Consider the following 21,767-nt stretch of genomic DNA (forward strand, 5'->3'; position numbering starts at 1 on the left):
TAGATTTTAATTTTGTTTTGTTTTTTTATTTATTTTTATATTATTATAAATATTATATAAATAAATAAAAACTATTTGCTGCTTTCTTCCATTCTGTGCTTCTTCCGGTCGTTGCACTGCTGTTTATAATAAATTCCTTTAACATTCTTTATGGCTATTCGTATATCCGAAACATACTCCTTTTCTGTAAAGCCATCTTTTTGCAAGGCTTCTGTAAAGAAAAATAAGTTGTTAGTTTTATTTATTTATTTATATATATGTATACATCAATTTTATAAATTATACCGAATATTGAAGCATTTAAGAATTTAAATTCCTTAAATGCTTTTTTGGTGCCAATTCCATCATAATTTAACTCCAGAACTAACGTTCGATCGATGATTCGATGTAAGTTTTTTTTTATTCCCTCCGGTTGAATAATGGATTTTATTAATTTAGCCTAAATGGTTTCAAAAAGAAAAAAATTTATAAATCGAACGAAGTAATTCAATTAAAATATAATCAAAAGTTTTGTATATTTAGTTTTTGATTGTATGAAATTGAACTTACATATTGAGTACTTTTAGTTGCACAAAGTGCGTCCATATTCCCCAATTCTTCAAACGTCTTGATGGGAAAGCAGTTATCAGAAACTGCTGTATCGCTTCTCTTTTCCATCATGTTCATGAGTGTGTGGAATTTTACTATAACGTCAATGTTACTTTCTGTAAAAAAAAGGGATTCTCATAAATAATTTTATTTTATTTAGTAATGTTAGTTATGTTACCTTTTACTAATTTCAACTCCTTGAGTATCGTGTCCTGATTTTGAGAAATTTTTCCCACAGATTCTTCAATTCTGGTTAATCGTTCTTCCAATGTTAATTTATTATTATTAAATTCACTTTCAATATTATATTCAGCTATTTTTGTATGTTTTTCTTTTAAATAGACTTTAGGTTCAAATCCTACATTGATGTCAGATATTGTATTATTAGTATTCCCTGTATCATCGCAATATTCTAAATTCTCCTGAATTGCATCTTGCGTTAAGCTACCACTATTACTAACACTGGGATCAATGTTTTCTGATACATTGCGTAATGCTAACAGTTCTCTTTTCTTTTTTGCACATAACCGTCTAACATTTCTTTTTGAAAAACCTTCCATTTAAATAATTAGGAAACAACTAAATATATAAACTACTGTTGAAAAAAAACACAAAAACGGAATGAAAAATAATAACTAACAACTTAAATTAAAATATAAACAAATAATTAAATAATAACAATTATTATTAAAATAATAAATAAATATTCCAGTAAATAAACTGGAAACAGCAACAGAACTGTAGACTGAAACAGAAATAAAAAATATAGTTTTTAAAAAACACGCCAGGTATATAAAGCGCAATCAAAAAAAATGTTTTCAATTTAAATTTCAACTTACACTGGAATTCCGAAGGCAAAACAATAATTAATATTGTTAAACACAAATTCACAATATATTATAAATTTCTTTTGTTAAATAATATTCGTTTATTAATTTATTAAATTTAATAAATTTAGCAATACACCAAAAATTCACAAAATCGATCCGCACCGAAAAATTAAACGCTCCGCACTTAAATGCACACGAATACTGAGCATGTTCGAATAATTGTATAGAAAGGAATACAACAATAACAAATATGACAAAAAAATATCTGTCGTTCGGTTAATTTCACGAAGAGTAAGGGTTTTTTTTTTAGCTAGCCGCATGACATGATACATTACCAGTACATTCTTTTAGTATGATGACTTCTCACATTCTTTTGTAAACATGATGTCATGCATACCTTTTTCATGTGCTTACCAAACGGACTACTGGGAACCGCTTTGTGTGTGGAGTACCTGGTAGCACATTTATGCGTTACAAGTGTGTTTGATTGTGTTTGATCACGGCATAAAAATGTATGGTTTAAGGTACAAATTCTTTTGTTTTTCCATATTGTATTTATTCCATTATTCCATATTCCATATTAAACTTATATATAAGTTATTAATTTAATTTGTTTAATATGTTATTTTGTTACCTAATGTAATATAGTTATTATTAATAAAACATCTCATATATTTGAATTTATCATTTTTAATTTAAGCATACAGTGGCTCACAGCTTATTTGATGTAGGCAAAAATTTTTTGAAAAGGGTTTTTTTATATTAGAATATTAGGATAATCATATTTAAATTGAAAAATAGTTCTGAATATGCCTTTTGTAAATTTAAAAAATAGATTCAAAAGTTGCAGTTTGTACTAAATCATTTAAATAAGAGTCCAGCATTTCGGAGAACTGCATTTTTTGTAGAAGAAGTCAAAATAAACTTATTTGGATAATATGGAAGATCTTATGTATGGCGCAAGGTCAATTCTGAGCTGAAACCACAAAATTTAAGTGCTCTAGTGCAAACTTTTGATTCCTTTTAAATTTACAAAAGGCATACTTAGAGCTATTTTTCCATTTAAATATGATTATCCCAATATTCTGTGGACAGTTGTAGAATGACACGTCTTTCCTAAGTCTTTTTTGTCCATATCTTTCAACTTCAGAACGCTTGTTGTTGTACCATCCCGATTCTGTTACTTTAAAAATTTTATTGGGAGGAAAATCCCATATTTTCTACACAATTTTTATGTAAAAAGTGTTCAATTATGTGCTGAACTGTTGAAGAGCTTAGATTTATCATTTCTTGTGCACAAAATGGGAGGAAGATTTTTCTAAGCTGGAACAATTTTTAAACGATTTTAATAAACCCGTTTACTGTATTGTTGGCGACTTAAATACCCATGTAGCAGATAATCAAGTAGTTGATGGTAATTTATTATCTGATTCTCCACTTATTGCGGTAAGAAGAGTATCAAAAGATGTGAAACTTGATACCAAGGGAAGAAAACTTCTAGGCTTTCTGAAGGACATCGGTGGTGTTATAATTAACGGCAGGTGTCGAGGTGATGAAGATGGAGAATTTACATATGTGGATCCAAATGGGTCAACTGTTGTTGATTTCTGTGTCTGTTCATTTCAGTTACTTAGATACATAAGCTCTTTACATGTTCTTTACAAATCATACTCTGATCACATGCCGCTATTTATTGAATTCCGTTTTCCATCAAGTTTGGAAGTAATTCCGAATAACGTACAAGTTCCGAAAAAAATGCGTTGGAAAGAAGCGTTGGCAGGTAGATACAGAGAACGGCTAGAAATGACTACTTGTTCTGATTATACTACTTGTTATTATTCTAACATGCAGATTGATGTTAAATTGGATATGTTCCTTGAAAAAGTTCGCGATGCGTGGGGAAACTAGACTTTGAAAAAGCGTTTTGACCCAAAAAATGAATGGTTTGATAGCCAGTGTCATGAACTTAGAAAAAATATGTTTCATTTTCTTAATTTAGTTCGAAAATACAATCTGGACACCCATCGTACTTCTTACTTTGTACTCAGATCTCGATATGCATATCTCTGCCGTAATAAAAAACTTCAATGGCAATTAAAAAATATTGAAGCACTTAATACTGTTAAAAATGCTTCTGACTGGTGGAATCTAGCAAAAAATTTGAAAAACAGTCCTCTTAAAGTAGCTAATTCTTTACAATGTGAAGACTTTCGTATTCACTATGAGTCCCTGCTTACATGCAATTCCGACCTTCCAGTTATCTCTTGGTGTCTTCCGCCTTTTCTCAATCCTTTCCTTGATTCTCCTTTTGAATTTCGTGAACTCCAGCTTGTGCTTGCAAACACCAAATCTAACAAAGCTTCAGGTAACGACAGTATTCCTTATGAGTTCTACAAAAATGCTCCTATTGGTTTCCTTAACGAGTTACTTACGCTATATAATTATATATTTCTTCACGGTGTCATACCTTCTTCGATTTTAAAATCGATAATTCAACCCATGTTTAAAAAAGGAGATCCCAATATAGTTACTAATTATCGTGGATTATCATTGCTGGACTCTATATATAAAATATTTGCTGATATACTACTTTCGCCAGATAATAGGATTCAAAAAACATTAGCGCAGTACCTAATAAATGAAAAAACATTATTTTTTGAAAAATGGTCAAATCTGGCATCCGAGTTAAATATAACTAATGATTTGAGTATTAATGAAAACTGGAAAATGTGGCAAAAAAATATAATAACGAAACTAAGTATTGAAGAACGTAGAAATTTTGTAGAAACGGCAAGAAACAGTATATCGAGAGATGCATATAGTAAGTTGAATTATGATCTAGGTGTCAATAATTACTTTCACGAGCAATATAACCTAGAAACAATAAGGACAATCTTCAAAACCCGCGGCGAGCTCCTACGATTGTGCTACGTACCGCATGAAAGTATAGACACGCTGTGCACGATATGCAACCTTAAATTGAAAGGCGATGTTATACACTTAGTAGGTGAATGCCCAATTTTTAAAGAACATAGATTGCTGTACTTCGGTAAACCCGCGCTCGATGTCAATGAAACCATACGGTTACTGAATGGCCCCAACTGGAGATTGTTAACGGCGTTTATTAAAACTACATTTAAATATAGGCAAAATATTATTAATGAAGACTTTTAAATTAACTTATATAAAATCTATTATTTTTGTTAAAGTAATTTAATTTAATTTTTATGTTGTATTGAGCTCATAAGCAAGAATACCTATTTAATATTTATAAAAATTGGATTAATTAGTTATTAGTTAATTAGCTATTAGATTGATCTAAACTTCCGGCAGACGGCTAAAATGCCATAGCTGTAAGCTTTATGTATATTTATTATAATTATATGTATTATAATTATTATATAACGTCGATGTAATATAATAACTTTAAAATGAAGTAAAAATAAAGCTACTACTACTACTACTACTACTTTCGCGTATGAATAGCTGGATTGAGCTCAATAATATATTAAATGAATACCAAGCTAGATTCCGGAGATCTTACTCAACTGTTGATAATATTTTTAATCTAACCTCTATTATACAATTAAATTTAAGTAACAATAAAAAAACATATGCCTTTTTTGTGGATTTTTCATGTGCATTTGACACTATACCCAGGAATGCCTTATTTTTCAAATTAGCTTCTTTAGGTTTGTCTCATAAGTTTTTGAGCACACTGATGAAATTATACTCGAACACCAGCAGTTGCGTAAGGGACGGTAATCTTATATCTTCTTCATTTAAAGTTACTCAAGGTGTAAAACAAGGATGTCTGCTCAGCCCGATTTTGTTCTCCCTATACTTAAATGATCTGCATGACTTTTTAACGGGTGGAGTACCTATTAACTCAACTAATATAAAAGTGCTTTTGTATGCTGACGATGTGGTTCTACTTGCGGATTCACCTGATGTATTGCAAATTATGATAGATGAGTTATTTATGTATTGTTCACAATGGGGTCTTATCGCGAATCTAGATAAATCTAAGATAATGATTTTCAGAAAAGGTCCTAGAGTAAGTAATTCGTTGTCGTGGAAATTTGGGGCAAGGCAAGTAAAAATTGTCAATGAATATAAATATCTCGGAATATTAATTACGTATAACCTTTAATACAATAAACATTTGACTTCTACACTCTCCTTAGGTAAAAGTGCAATTAACTCGACATGGGCAAAGTATTTGTCTAATCCTAAAATAACTTTTAAAAATAAATTGAAAATTTTTTACTCGGCAGCACATTCGATTGTATTTTACGGTGCCCACATTTGGGGTTACAAACACAATGATCAAGTGGAAAAACTTTTTAGATTTTTTATAAAAAAGATACTATTTCTACCCACTAACACCCCCAACTATATGCTCCACTTAGAAACGGGTTTACCGACGCAGTTCTTAGACACAATACAAATACATTTCGCATATGTAAGAAAAATTCTTAATCTCCCCCCACAAGGCTTCCTCGAATATTAGCGGAACTTATAATTAGTAAAGGTATATATTGGGCCAAAGATTGGGAAAATATGTGTTTAGAACTGGGTGTTTCAATAACCAGTTCTAGGAGAATGGACCTTAAATTATTGCACAAAAATATTATAACTTTATATGAACGGAGGGAACACGATTCTTTTGTAACGAATGCTAGGTCGGGATCTCATGACATGTACCCACAGCTACAATATGACATTATGCATTCGAAAACACTCAGCACATATCCAGCCTACTTTTTAAATGTAGAGGCGGTCTTTTTAATCTGAACGGTAGAGCGTTTAATACATCTGATCGTGATTGTTCTATATGTAATCGTCATGAAATAGAAAATATATGTCATATTATTGGTTTATGTCCAATTTTCAGAGAACATAGGCGTAGTTTTTTTGATAAAGCACTTCTGTCTGAAGAAGAAGTGAAAATCTTATTAAACGGTAGCAATATTTATAAACTGTATAATTTTATGAAAAGTGTTTTGAATTACAGAAAATTAATTATTGAAGCATTTATATAAATAATAATGTTAATATTATGCACCTTCTTTTGTATGCCAATCTGACATACAACAAATATGTTATTGTCAATTTAGATTTTAAGTAAAATTCTATAATTTTTGTAATTGCTGTATGAATTTTTTTTGAATCAATAAATAATAATAATAACAATAATTTATCATTTCAGCTATATTACGTTGGGAAATTCCCTTTTTTAAATACTCCAATGCCAAATCTCGCTTTCCAGTTGATGTACCCGTACCATGGTTAATAAAATGCATGCACTTTAATTTTTTTAGTATTTTCCCTCAAAAATATGATTACAAATGATAGCAAAATAAGAATATTTTTATTTTCGTCTGAAATGACGACGATATTAACGGTACTCTTAACTCCATCATTTAAGCTGTGACATGCATTTTTTATTTGTTTTTGGTTTTTGTTGCATTACTAAAGAATGGAAAAAAATTTTCGGGTTTTGGTTTTTGGAAATGAATTAGAACACTACAAATAATAACTCTGTATACTTTGTTATTTTTAATTTTGCCATATATTTTGAAATAAAAAACAGTTTTCAAAAAACTTTTGCTTGCATCAAATAAGCTGTGAGCCACTGTATATAAACAAAAAAAAATTTAGAACGACCACACACCCTTCTAGAAAGGGGCACGCGTCGTCACTTAAGTCAATCAGAAATTTGGTAAATTAGAGATGCAGTTACGCAGAGATTGAGTTAATCATATAACTGAATAATCAGACTGACATCAATTTGAGTTTACAGTAAAGTTTAGTCCTGAGTTCTAATATTCAGAATATAAATAATGTACTAAGGACATATGTGAACTAAAGTTTTGAACTTTTAATAAAGTGATCGGTGATATAGATTAAAATATCGATTCATTAAATAATGTACTAATGACACATATGAAATAAAGTGCGAACTAATTGTGAAAACTAAAAGATGCTATAACTATATTAAAGAAACGATGCATTAAAGTTAATATTTGTGTAATATAATATATATATATATATAAATTTATACTTATATTATATAAAATATTTGTATAAATTTGTAACTTAGCTTTGCTAAAAATAAAAAAAAATACAAACATTACAAGATGGTGGCACTAATACTAAATAAATATTTTTTTTCGAAAGTGGCAACCTTTTTAGGCTTACTGTCAAAATCATATGTTAATCTGACCATTTGTTTACAAGTTACAGTGCTTTAAGTGACGCTACTTTTGAGTTTTCAAAAAAAAAATGAATTCAAGGCAATTCCGTGTGCTGATTTATCATTGTTTTTTAATGAAAAAAAATACTGTTCAATGCCAGGAATGGCTTGAAAAATATTATTAGGACTCTGCTCCATCAAAAAGAAGCATTTGTTATTGGTATGCCGAATTCAAACGTGGTCGTACAGACACCGATGACATTCCATCTACTGGACGGCCAAATGACGCTGTTGTTCCGGAAAACGTTGAAAAAACACTGAAAATCATTATGTCCGACCGTAAAGTGAAAGTGAGGGAGATTGCTGACATTCTACAGATATCAGCAAGCAGTGTACACACCATAATACACGAACATTTGGGTATGAAAAAGGTGTTTTCCAAATGGGTGCCGCGTTTGCTCACACCGGAGCAAAAACAACAACGAATCGATGATTCGAAGAGCTGTTTGGACATGTTTACGCGCAATAAGTCGGAGTTTTTGGTACATCACGATGGATGAAACATGGATCCACCATTTCACTCCAGAGTCAAATCGGCAGTCTGCTGAGTGGCATGCAGCCGGTAAAAGCCGCCCAAAGCGACCAAAGACGCAGCAGTTGGCTGGCAAGCTTATGGCGTCTGTATTTTGGGATGCGCATGGAATAATATTCATCGACTATCTCCAGAAGGGAAGACTATCAACAGCGACTATTATATAGCGTTATTGGAGCGTTTGAAAGACGAAATCACAAAGAAACGGCTTCATATGGCGAAGAAAACAGTTTTGTTCCACCAAGACAATACACCGTGTCGCAAGTCGATGAAAACGATGGCAAAATTGAACGAATTGAGCTACGAATTGCTGCCGCACCCACCGTATTCTCCAGATTTGGCCCCCAGCGACTACTGGATCTTCGCAGACCTCAAAAAGATGCTCCATGGTAAGAGATTTGGCTCAAATGATGAAGTAACCGCAGAAACTAACGCCTATTTTGAAGGTAAAGACAAATCGTTTTACAAAGGCGGTATCGAAAGATTGCAAAACTGTTGGAATGATTGTGTCTTCTTAAAAGGGGACTATGTTGATGAATAAAAACTAATTTTGGCAAAAAAATGTGTTTTAATTAGTTAGTCACACACATTATTGAACGAAATGTTATGTGCAATAGAGGTTCCAAATTAATTATGGAATCTAAGTTAAAACTGTAATAACAGTTATGGTGTATAAATTCAACCATAATTTAAGACCATAAAATTGTACATTGAAAACAAGTAATATGTAATATGAACTAATATTATGAAGAAAATACGTGCCGAGTATATTATTGCAAATAAAACAGTGTTTTCGACATATAAGATTGGAGTTTTGGATATTGGATATATCAAGCAATATTTGATATACAACTCATATTTGGATTTGTATATACAAACAATTTATGCTAGAAGCAACGAATCTAAATACTTATTTTATTTTGCTGGTGGATTTACGCTAAATCCACCCAACTTCATACAACAATGTTTGATTAAGTCACAACTGGTATAATGTTCAGTTCAAACCTATATGTGAGTCGAGTAAGGCTGACAAAAACCCAACTGCATACGTATTCAATCATACATGCAACCCACTGTATTACATTATACGTATGTTTGTATGTTTGTTAGCGATCAAACACCATTTCAGTAACGAAATCAAAATTGTGTACATTTGATAAGTTTTTGAATTTAATAGTACGAGGGCTGCTATATATATTTTTTTCTTGACGTGCTGGAATAAAAAAGAAGTCATTACATGCCAAGTCAAAAAACGCAAAAACATTTCTAGTGAGTGGGCGTGTTTTTAAGCCGGTCTCGAAAAAATTTAAATTGCAGTATAAATACAAGTAAATAACAAGTACTTTTAAAAGAATTACTTTTGTTATTAATACAAAAACAAAAAGAAGAACATTTTTGAACAATTAATAAAAGTTAAATATGCATAAAAAATTAATGTGAAAATTTCGCCCACTTTTTCGATTTTTGTTGATTTTTGCACAATTTTAATAAAAAAAAACTCAAATAGCTGACAGAGACAGCAAATTATTTTTTAAAGCTCAAAATAAAAAAAAGTGAGTAAGCATTCAAACAAAATATCAGTGCGGTTTTGTGTACATATAAACAAAACAAAAAAGTGCTGATAGAGACAGCTATTATTACAAACGTGTTCCACAAAAGCTGAAATTGTAAGCCCACAATTCATCACAACACAACACAACACACACAACAAAGCATCAAAACCAACACACTTGCTTACATTGGAATTAGGAATTTAAAGTTATTTATTTTGTTAATTGTTATTATTTTTATTATTATTATTATTATTATTTGAATTTTGCATCTCAGCGGGTGTTATTGCTGAGATTCACATAATTCCGGATGACAAGCATCAAGGAATTTATGCACTGTTGAAGTGTAGTCCATGTTCTACACCTATAAAATTGTGTTGCTCCTTCTAAAGAATGTTGATCGTTTCCCTCACCATTGCACATGTATGCAATAAGACATTTCTGCATAGTATTTATTAGAAGTTTAGAGAGTTCAAGTATATCCATAGAGTGTGTGAGAGTTTTGGGTACTATACCAGTGGCTGATAGTATTATTGGTACAACAACCACTCGCTGAAGCCTCCAAATTTCTTTGATTTCTCTAGCCAGTGGTATGTAGTTGCTCATCTTTTCTGCATACTTCTGCTCAATGTTGCCATTACGCGGAATAGCAACATCAATCAGGTGTGCTAAACCATTCCTTCTATCAACCAATAGGATATCAGGCTTATTATGTGTTATTAGTCGATCTGTGTAAACTTGTCGATCCCAGTACATACGAAAACTGGTGTTTTCTAATACCGCAGTGGGTTTATATTGGTAAATTGGACAAGTTTTAGAGATCAATCCATGTTTGAATGCAAGATTTTGGTGGATTACCTTACATACTGCATTGTGCCTGTTTAGATATTCCCTTGGTGCCATTACAGAAAAGCTGGAGATAATGTGATCCAATGTTTCCGGGACTGAACCACATTTCCGACACAAGTCATCCTCAACTCGCTCTTTAAGAATATGTTTGCGATAATTACGAGTAGGGACCACGCCATCCTGTATCGCGCACACAAATCCTTCAGTTTCACTAAATAGATCCCCTACACAGAGCCATTTGTTGGACAAATGCAAGTCAATAAATGGCTACCAAAGGTAATTCACTTGTTTTCCGTGAAGGGCCTTAGATTTCCATTCATCAATTTTTTGCTGAATCTAAATCTGAATCTATCACCGAATCTAAAGGAGAGAATACTCTTTTCTTTAGATCAAGTGACTCAATCTACTATCTGCACCACAGATAGCCTTTTGTAAAGGAGAACTGAGCTCTTTGGCAATAAAATAAGTGCGTAGTGAGTCGACTTGTTCGTAATATAGTCTTGTTATATCGAGCACTCCTCTATCACCAATACTTCTCGGTAGACATATCCTTTCCACAGCATATTTTGGATGACGCATGCGAAAGTCGCACATTAAAGTTCTGATTTTGCGTTGGATTGCTTTCAATTCCGTGTCCGACCACTTTAATATACCAAAAGAGTACAGGAGGAATGGTGTGGCATATGTATTAATTGCACTTACTTTATTTTTTCCGGACAGTAAAGATTTTAGTACCAATTTCACTCTATAGATAAACTCATTCATTAAATTGTTTTTTAAATCGCTCTCTTTTACGTGTGCACCTTGCAATATATGTACCTAAGTACTTATAAAAATCTGTTTCAGCCATCGCTTGAATATGCATATTCTCAAAGCTATGTCCTTCATGCGACTCATGAACACCTCTTCGGATGACTCGGATTCGGTATTTGTCCAACCCAAATTCCATCTGAATATCTTTACTAAACATATCCGTACGCCGCAATAAACTTTTAAGATGGTCATCAGTTCCAGCGTATAATTTAATGTCATCTAGATACATTAAATGACTCAACTCACACTTGTTATTCAGCACTCCATATTTAATGGCAAAGCCATGTCCCTTAGCATTTTTTAATAACCATGAGAGATGGTTTAATGCCATACAAAACCAAAGAGGACTTAGCGAGTCTCCTTGAAAAATACCTCTTCTTATTTGTATGACGTCTGATAACTTAACGCCATCAGCCGTAGGTACCGATAATATGGTACTCCACCCTTCCATGACTACCGTCAAAAGTTTGATTAACTCAGGATCTATGGGGTATAGGCGTAAGACATTGATCAGCCAAGAATGTGGGACACTATCGAATGCCTTAGCATAATCAATAAAGCAACTTTTTGTTTCTTTTTGCTCTTACTGCTTGTCCTACTGCTATCGTATCGATTATCAGTTGTTCTTTTCATCCCTTTAAACTACTACGACAGCCTTTTTGTTCTTCGGCCAAGATATCATTAACCTCTAAGTGCGCATATATCCTTTTGCTAATCATCGACGTTATGAATTTATAAAGAGTCGGCAAGCAAGTGATAGCCCTTGTTTGCGCTGGACAGTCAACGCTTTCCTTTTTTGGAATAAGATATGTTACACCAGCGGTAAGAAAAGATGGAAAATTCTCCGGCCTTTTTATTAGATTTGTTATAAGCCTTGCAAGTTGGTTATGGACACAGCGAAACTGTTTGTACCAGAAATTCTGTACTTTATCCAAGCCTTCCAATTACTAGATTTTACAATGGTTTCTCGTACTTCGTCCTCAGTTACTTCCAAAAATCGCATTGTGGCAATATTAGCATAACGATTATGTTCGGCATCTATCCATTCTGCATACAGAGTATGGACTTTGGATGATTCCCACAGCGCACTCTATTGAATATTTGTTTATATTATGTTATATTATTATACATGAATATTTTGTTGTCATTAATTTTGTATGAATAATTTGTTATTTTTATTTGTATTGTAATAATTGTGTTAAATATATTTGGTGTAAAAAATAACGTTGTCAATGCAATGCCCAAAATACGTCATACGCTTCTGTTGACACATGAAAACAAAAGCGTCAAATTTCGTCTGCAAGAAAATGCACTCTTGCAGTTTGCAATAAGTTCATTGTTTGGCATGCATGGTCAAGGTTATTTTAGTTAATTTATTTGTTGTAAATTAATTATCAATTTTAAATAAAAGGCACAATTGAATTTTTGACAATTCAATTGATGCGAAGCCACATTCGTTATCGATTCTTTCTTGTTCGTTCTAATAGCTTGTAGAGTTGGTTCAAGTACCAAATTTACACCATATAAGCACCTGCCTACTGGATTCAAGTGTTCAGTAATCAGGATAATTTAGGACAATCGTCAAATCACTGGGTTCAAGTGCTCAGTGGTTCTCGTGTTCAAATAAGTCAACATAAGTACTGGATTTAAGAGTTCAATACTTGCAAACAGTTGATTTCAACTTTTGATTCAGCGTGTGATCATACATTTTGGTGTGATCGTACAATTTGGTGACCCCGTGAAACGGACAGCAGCACAGGACTGGTTTGACGCAGCAACAGTCAACAATCAACAGTCAGCGGTTAAGTTTCAGCATTCAGCATTCGAAGAACATTCTTAAGCACATTTGACAAAAAACTACAAATCATCAATGACAACTCTTAATGAACTCATAGATGCCCAAAAAGAAAAGGGCGAAGAGATTCAGCGAATCATCAGGAACTTCAAAAAGGATTCGGCTGAACGCAAGCAAACATCAGCATACTACAGTGAAAGATTTCGTCGGCTTGATGTTGCTTGGAAGCAGTTTGAACAAACGGACACAATGCTCAGAACTCTCATCGATCAACCGACAGATGATGAGTATTTTACATCTTCCTATTACGAGAAAATAAGAGAACTAACAAATGAATACAGTGAAATATTCAAGACAGAAGCCCTTCGGATCAAAGCAGCAGACAACTTTGGTGAAGCTGCTAGTAACCAAGAGGCATCACAGCCGTTACTAGTGGTTACGACAAATGGTTTGATAAGAAAAATATCTGCTCGAATGGCAGCTCTAAGAAGATTAGTAGAGAGTTTGTCAGAGAGCGAAGGCATACAACCACTTCAATATTACGAAATTAAATCAAACACAATCATGCAACATTGAAACCAATTGGAATGTTTGCATGATGAAATCTGGGAAAACTTTGAAAATCCACTGATGTCAGGATTCAATCAAGATGAGTATTACCAAATTGAAGATTTGGTACAACAATGTTTGATAGAGTTGTCCATAAAATTGGATCAATTACAACAGAAACAAACAACAGTAGCAGAACCAAACATGCGGTCCTCACTGCCATTGCCAAAGGTAACAATCCCAAGTTTTAATGGAAATTACTTAAAATGGAGGCAATTTTTTGACTTGTTTACATAAATGGTAGACAATCAGCCACTACCAGCTGCTCAAAAAATGTGGTACTTGAAATCACATGTGACAGGTGAAGCTGAAAAATTAATAAGTCATTTCAGCATAACGGAGGACAATTATTTGGCAGCTTGGACATTACTGCAAGACCGTTATAATAATAAAAGGGTCTTGGCGTCCACATTAATCGATGAACTTCTAAATCAGCCATCAGGCACATCAACTGTAGCAGCAGTTAAAAATTTACATGACACAACGAAAGAGTGTCTATTAGCACTAAACAATCTTGGCGTTCAAACGACATTTTGGGACCCAATTTTGTTACAGGTACTAATTAAAAAACTCGATCGGGCGATGCTCATTAGATATGAGCAATCTCTGGCAAAACCAAAAGAGATACAAAACATTCAGGAGTTTTTAGCCTTTTTAGAACTACAGTTCCAACTGATGGAAGTTGTAGAACAAAAAGATAAGGTGGCTATAAAAATTAAAGCAAATCGAAATAACTCAGTGTCATCGGCTGTAACAGTTTCTAAAGGAAACAACAATTGCAAACTGTGCAATGTAGACAGGCACCCACTGTATCATTGCCGTAAATTTTTGCAATTTTCACCATCTCAACGATTGGATTGGGTGAAAAATTAACAGCTCTGTTTTAACTGTTTCAGAAATGATCATGTGGTGAACAAATGTTCATCAAGAAGTTGTACCAAATGTAATAAAAAGCATAACACGTTGCTACATTTGGAACTTAACAACCAAACAAAACAGAACATTCAACCTAGCTCAAGTGGGTACAACACCGCAGTTACCACAGCGACAGCAAACACATCCACAGGTCATCGTGATTATGTTCTCTTGCCAACTGCAAGAGTCAAAATAACTGCATCGAATGGAAATACAAGTGAAGTCCGAGCATTACTAGACTCTGGTTCGCAAGTGAACATAGTCTCTGAGCGTCTTGTCAAAAGGCTCAATATATCAAAAACAAAATCGTTATTGTGCATAGAAGGTATAGGAAAGGTGCAAAAAAATTCAACGCAGCGAGTTAACATCAAATTGCAATCACTTAACTCAAGGTTTACTACAGAAGTCGAAGCGTTTGTGCTTCCAAATATAGTTCCACCTCAACCAAGTTGCAGCTACGATATTTCCAAATGGAAGGTCCCGAACACCATTCAGTTAGCAGATCCAACATTTTTCCAACAAGGGAAAATTGATATTTTACTCGGTGCGGAGTTCTATTTTAGTCTGTTAAAGAAAGGTAAATTAACGCTTGCTCCTGGGCTTCCAGTCTTGCAAAATTCTACACTTGGCTGGATTGTCAGTGGCAAGGTTGCATCAAATACAGACAAATCAAACGTTTTATGTGCAGTTTTTGGCGGTGGGGCGGAGGTTGTTGATAATAACTCATCGTTAGAAGATGCAATTGAACGATTATGGCGAATGGATGAGGTGAATACACCAGAAAGGACATTATCCAAAAAAGAAAAATTATGCGAATCTCATTTTGTGCAGAACGTCCATACAAATAAAGAAGGACGTTTTGTGGTAAGGTTGCCGTTTCTGGAAAACTCATTGACGTTAGGGGAATCTCAAGAAACAGCCTGGAGAAGGTTCATCAGTCTTGAACGACGACTAGCAAAAAATGATGTTTTGCGGAAACAATATGTGCAGTTTATGGAAGAGTATGAGCGATTGGGTCACATGACTGAAGTAAACTTGGATTCCATGTTGACTCCAAGATATTTCATTCCTCATCATTGTGTACTAAAACCAGATAGTACAACTACTAAACTTCGAGTGGTGTTTGACGCATCCGCCAAAACTACATCTGGACACTCGTTGAATGATTTAATGTATAACGGACCGACAGTTCAAAGTGAACTCTTTTCAATTCTGCTCCGTTTTAGGCGACCACGGTTTGTTTTTACCACAGATATCGAAAAAATGTATCGTCAAGTTCTGATAAATCCTGAAGATCGACGCTATCAACTTATCATTTGGAGAAGCAGTCCAAATTCAACGATTCGTTATTATCAGCTAAACACAATTACATATGGGACTCGAGCAGCTCCTTACCTAGCAACAAGGTGTCTGCAAAAGATAGCATCAGAAAACAAGGTGAATTATCCATTGGGAGCTCAAATCCTGTGTGACAATTTTTACGTTGACGATGGGCTCGGTGGATCAGATAGTTTAATTACGGCTATTGAAGCTCAAAGGTAATTAATCCATATTTTAAAGAAGCATCAGTTTTGTCTTCGGAAATGGAGCGCAAATCATTCTCAACTGTTGAAAAACATTTCTCAAGATGATCAAGAGGTAAATCTAGATTTCGATAATAACGAGTCAATCAAAACGCTGGGATTATTTTGGTTGCCCAAGGCGGATTTATTTGGAATTAAGGTCAAAATGGTTACTGAAGGAATAATCACGAAGAGAGTTGTTAGTTCTGATTTAGCTAGACTGTTCGACCCACTTGGTTTATTAGCTCCAGTAATAGTCAAAGCAAAGATTTTCATACAACACTTATGGCAGTTGAAATTATCTTGGGATGAACCACTTCCTTCAGATCTTCGTACAACATGGTCAACATTTAGAGAAAACTTAAGTACTCTTGAAAATCTTCAAGTGGCAAGACATATCTTCAGAGGCGAGGTTCCATCATCAACACAGCTACATATTTTTGCTGACGCATCTGAAAAGGCATTTGGCGCTGCAGCATATGTCAGAGCAATTTTAAAGGATGGTAGAATAATAGTGCGACTATTATGTGCAAAGTCAAGAGTAGCTCCACTCAAAAAACAAACGCTACCGCGACTAGAGCTATGTGCGGCAGTCTTAACGGCGGAACTCTCAGCAAGAGTGAAAAGCGATCTTCAAGAGAAGGACCAGCCGGTATTTTTGTGGACTGATTCAGAAATTGTGTTGTCTTGGATCAACTCACAGTCCTCATCATTTCAAACATTTGTAGCTAACAGGGTAGCAAGAATTCAAACTTTAACTCTGTCTGAACAGTGGCGACATGTTAGGTCAAAGGACAACCCAGCTGATGTGTTATCAAGAGGACTTTCAGCAAGGGCGTTGTCAACATGTGCACTTTGGTTTCAAGGACCGTTCTTTTTGCATGGAAGACAGGAAGTATGGCCACCAAGGTTTTCATCATCATTACAAGTTCCAGTCGATCTGGAGAAGAAGAAGGTTGTAGCTGTAGCAACTCAAAGCAATGATGCAGATTTCATATACAGGATTCAGCACAAGAATTCATTTAAGAAATTACAAAAGATAGTAGCATATGTTCTTAGATTCACTAACAACGCAAGAAAATCAAAGGAGTCACGTGCCACACATATAGTACTTAGTGCCAACGAATTGGATGCAGCATTAATAACTATAATATTTCACATTCAGGGTAATGATTTTCATGAAGAAATCAAACAACTGAAGAAACAAGGTCATGTTGATAAATCTAGTTCAATCAGTAGTTTATCTCCATTCATTGATAATGCAAATGTTCTTAGAGTAGGAGGACGCTTAGAAGCCTCATCATTACCATACGATTCTAAACACCCAATGCTGATCCCATACAATGATCCATTGGCAAAATTATTATTCGTGATGTTCCATGAAGAAAACAAACACTGTGGCCCGCAGGCACTATTGAGTACAGTCCGACAACGTTTTTGGCCGATTAAAGGTAAATCAACAGCCCGAGCAACGGTTCAGCGATGCATTCGTTGCAACAAAGCACGTCCGCAATTATGCCAACAAATTATGGGCAATTTACCAGAATCAAGAATAACTCCTGCAAGACCTCTCATTAATGCTGGTGTAGATTATTGCGGACCATTTTGGATCCACTACAAGGTGAGAGGCAAAAAGCCAACAAAGGCTTTCTTTTGTTGCTTTTCTACAAAGGCGGTACATCTCGAGTTAGTGACCGACTTATCAACAAATGCTTTCATTGGAGCATTAAAACGATTTATAAGTCGACGAGGGCGTTGTTTGAATATTTACAGTGATAACGCAACAAACTTCGTAGGCGCCAAAAATCAGTTAGCAGAATTAGAAGAAAGCATTTATTCTAATGAAGGACAAGAAGCAATAATCTCTGCCTGCGGTACCACAGGAATAAATTTTCATTTTATTCCACCATGGGCTCCACACTTTGGCGGTTTATGGGAAGCATCCGTAAAGTCCGCAAAATATTTGTTACTACGCAGCGTTTCAACAGCATCATTGACGTATGAAGAACTCGAAACAGTAGTGGTGGAAATTGAAGCGATATTAAATTCACGACCATTGACTCCAATGTCCAATGATCCAACTGATTTGACAGCATTAACTCCAGGACACTTAATTGGAGAAGCTCTTACAACTCATGTAGACAGCCGATCGAAACCAGAAAAACACACGTTATTGTCACGTTGGAACCTAGTTTCCCAGTTAAAACATAATTTCTGGAAACGCTGGTCTAACGAATATTTAATGGAACTGCAACAACGTAACAAATGGAAAACACAATCTGCCAACATACAGTTAGGAGACGTGGTTATAATCAAAGAAGATAACGTCCCAGTGATGCAGCGGCCCTTGGGACGAATTGTACATGTGTACAAGGGTACAGATGGACATATCCGAGTAGCTGATGTTAAAACATCGGCAGGCATTTTTAAACGGCCAATTCATCGATTAACTATATTGCCTGTAAATACAGATGATCAACCAACAATGGTTGAAGCTGATTACGAAGTACCTCCTGACAAGTTAATTATGAAAGATAGAAAAGAGTCGTATGAAGAGCCCAAGACAAAACGTAGAAAACTGCCGACCAATTTGTACTGTTCTGTATTACTTACACTATTACTGATATTGCCAATAGTAATAGGATCTCCAATTGACAATAAAAGGTTTGGCACAAAATTGGGTATTCACTTTGAAAATCTGGGCACAACTGCCATATCAACCACTGAATGGAATCTACTAGTTTATTATGATTTAAGTCTTTATTGGACGGAAGCAGCAGCTCTAAACACAGGAATAATGTCGCTACATCAAGCTTGTCAACAAATGAAACCAAACGCATCATGTGCGAATACAGTTAATCACTTTAAACATATTGAATCCGAACTACAACTCGATGATAAATTACTTCATGATCATCGCTTCAAAAGAGGAGCAATTGACCTTGTAGGCAATATTGCACATTCACTGTTTGGAGTATTAGATTCAGAATATGCCAAAGGAATGTCAAATATAATTACAGAAGTGAAACAAAATGAAATACAATTATTGACGCTATTTAAGAATCAGACATCAGTTGTCGATTCAACAATCAACATAATGAAGAAAGATAAAATAGCAGTTCAAGAAGGTTTTGACCACATTGACAATGAAATAAAGGCATTGAAAAATTCAATAAAAGATACAAATAGAGACGTAAATCAATTACGGCTCAATCAAGTTTTCAATGCAGGAGCCATTCAATTAACACTGGTAGCATATAATCTACAGAAGATACAATCTGCTATTATAGATGCTCTAACTGATACTCATCATGGAAAAGTGAATCCATTGTTATTGACATCAACACAATTACAAAAGGAAGTTAATCAAATCAAACTTCATTTATCACCATCATTAGAATTACCGATGCCAGAAGATGAGTTAATATTCCTTTACAGACTAATGAAGGTTAAAGGTGGAATCACACAGCAGCATGCAGTTTTTAGTATAACACTACCCTTGATTGAACATGAACGATTTGAATTGTTTTAGCTAATTCCAATCCCGAACTGGGTAAATGACTCCATGACGGTAATTGACTCCTGCAGTTCTATTTTGGCTATTAATACGCAGCATGATCAATATTTTCCTCTTATAAAATCCGATTTAAGTCTTTGTGAGACCATTAAGGAAGAGGAATTTCTTTGCACCAACGTCCGCATACGATACAATTTTGGTTCCGAAGTATGTGCGTGTGAGGTCAACCTATTCAACAACAACACAATACCAAATTGTCGGTTGAAACACACTATCAACAAGCTGACCTGGATTCCATTGAATCACAAAAATCAATGGATTTATGCGACATCAACATCTTCACGAGCAACTGCAGTTTGTAATAAGGAAATCATACCACTAAATCTAAAAGGTTGAGGTTTATTGACGATCGATCCAGACTGCGTGCTTAAACACAGCTTTGTTTCTGTGCAAGGACAACAAATAATTGCAAGCACGTCAAGTTATTCATACAGTAGTCTTGGTACCATCTCCGAATTAAGGCTACAACCCCCTATGAAGACATCAGATGTTTACAGCGGCAACAGTACACTGTCAACGGTACGAACAACCAATACGATCAACAGCTTAAAGAACTCACAGTATTGCAGAAGGTGTTGCAGTCATACCAGATAAATGATCTTCCAAATCAATTTCAGTCACACAAGTACCACAGCTTCACCATAGCTTACGCTGCACTCGTTATAGGGCTGATATTAATCATAATCATGATGAAGAAGAAATTGCAGAAAAAACATGTTGAAATTCCATCCGTTGAAGAAGCCACCCGCACGACACCTATTCCCATGCCACGTCGACAGTCACGAGAATTCGTTATCAACATATAGTCGGACTGACTACCTGACAGCTAGAGGCTCATATTGTTGAACGGTTGTTCAACGCGGGGGAGAATGTTGAATATTTGTTTATATTATGTTATATTATTATACATGAATATTTTGTTGTCATTAATTTTGTATGAATAATTTGTTATTTTTATTTGTATTGTAATAATTGTGTTAAATATATTTGGTGTAAAAAATAACGTTGTCAATGCAATGCCCAAAATACGTCATACGCTTCTGTTGACACATGAAAACAAAAGCGTCAAATTTCGTCTGCAAGAAAATGCACTCTTGCAGTTTGCAATAAGTTCATTGTTTGGCATGCATGGTCAAGGTTATTTTAGTTAATTTATTTGTTGTAAATTAATTATCAATTTTAAATAAAAGGCACAATTGAATTTTTGACAATTCAATTGATGCGAAGCCACATTCGTTATCGATTCTTTCTTGTTCGTTCTAATAGCTTGTAGAGTTGGTTCAAGTACCAAATTTACACCATATAAGCACCTGCCTACTGGATTCAAGTGTTCAGTAATCAGGATAATTTAGGACAATCGTCAAATCACTGGGTTCAAGTGCTCAGTGGTTCTCGTGTTCAAATAAGTCAACATAAGTACTGGATTTAAGAGTTCAATACTTGCAAACAGTTGATTTCAACTTTTGATTCAGCGTGTGATCATACATTTTGGTGTGATCGTACACACTCCAATAGTTCTTTTCTTCTGTAACTGAGAAAGATGCATATTATCTACTGCTGTCAGATGAACCAAGTGTAGAGAAGAACCGACGTTGACTTTTTATATACATAGAGTTCTGAACACGTCTGGCGTGTGACTCTCCATATCGCCGTAAACGATTACAAATAACGCAGAGTTTTTGCTTTAAAATATCCATAAACTCTACAACTGGTGTGTCTCTATGAATCGCAAACTGCCTGTATATTTTTTCTACACATTTCTTTAATCTACTATTTGGTCGACTAACATCATACATATGCTGTTAGTTGACCAATGTGTTTACGTAGCAAATCTTGACGACGCTCAAGACGAGCCATCCCTGGCGGAATACGTTTTTGTCTCGCATCA

At 34.5% G+C, this 21,767-nt stretch overlaps 1 protein-coding gene across 1 annotated transcript; it reads left to right on the plus strand.

The window, feature by feature from the left end:
* Window positions 1-14,062: 14,062 nt before the first annotated feature.
* Window positions 14,063-16,282, plus strand: LOC119666155. Its single transcript, XM_038075438.1, has 2 exons — window positions 14,063-14,634; window positions 14,722-16,282. Exons 1-2 carry the CDS (start codon window positions 14,063-14,065, stop codon window positions 16,280-16,282), a joined length of 2,133 nt encoding a protein of 710 aa, XP_037931366.1.
* Window positions 16,283-21,767: the final 5,485 nt, after the last annotated feature.

The sequence above is a fragment of the Teleopsis dalmanni genome, chromosome 1 (genome assembly GCF_002237135.1).
Source record: "Teleopsis dalmanni isolate 2A chromosome 1, ASM223713v2, whole genome shotgun sequence".
Taxonomy (NCBI): Eukaryota; Metazoa; Arthropoda; class Insecta; order Diptera; family Diopsidae; genus Teleopsis; species Teleopsis dalmanni.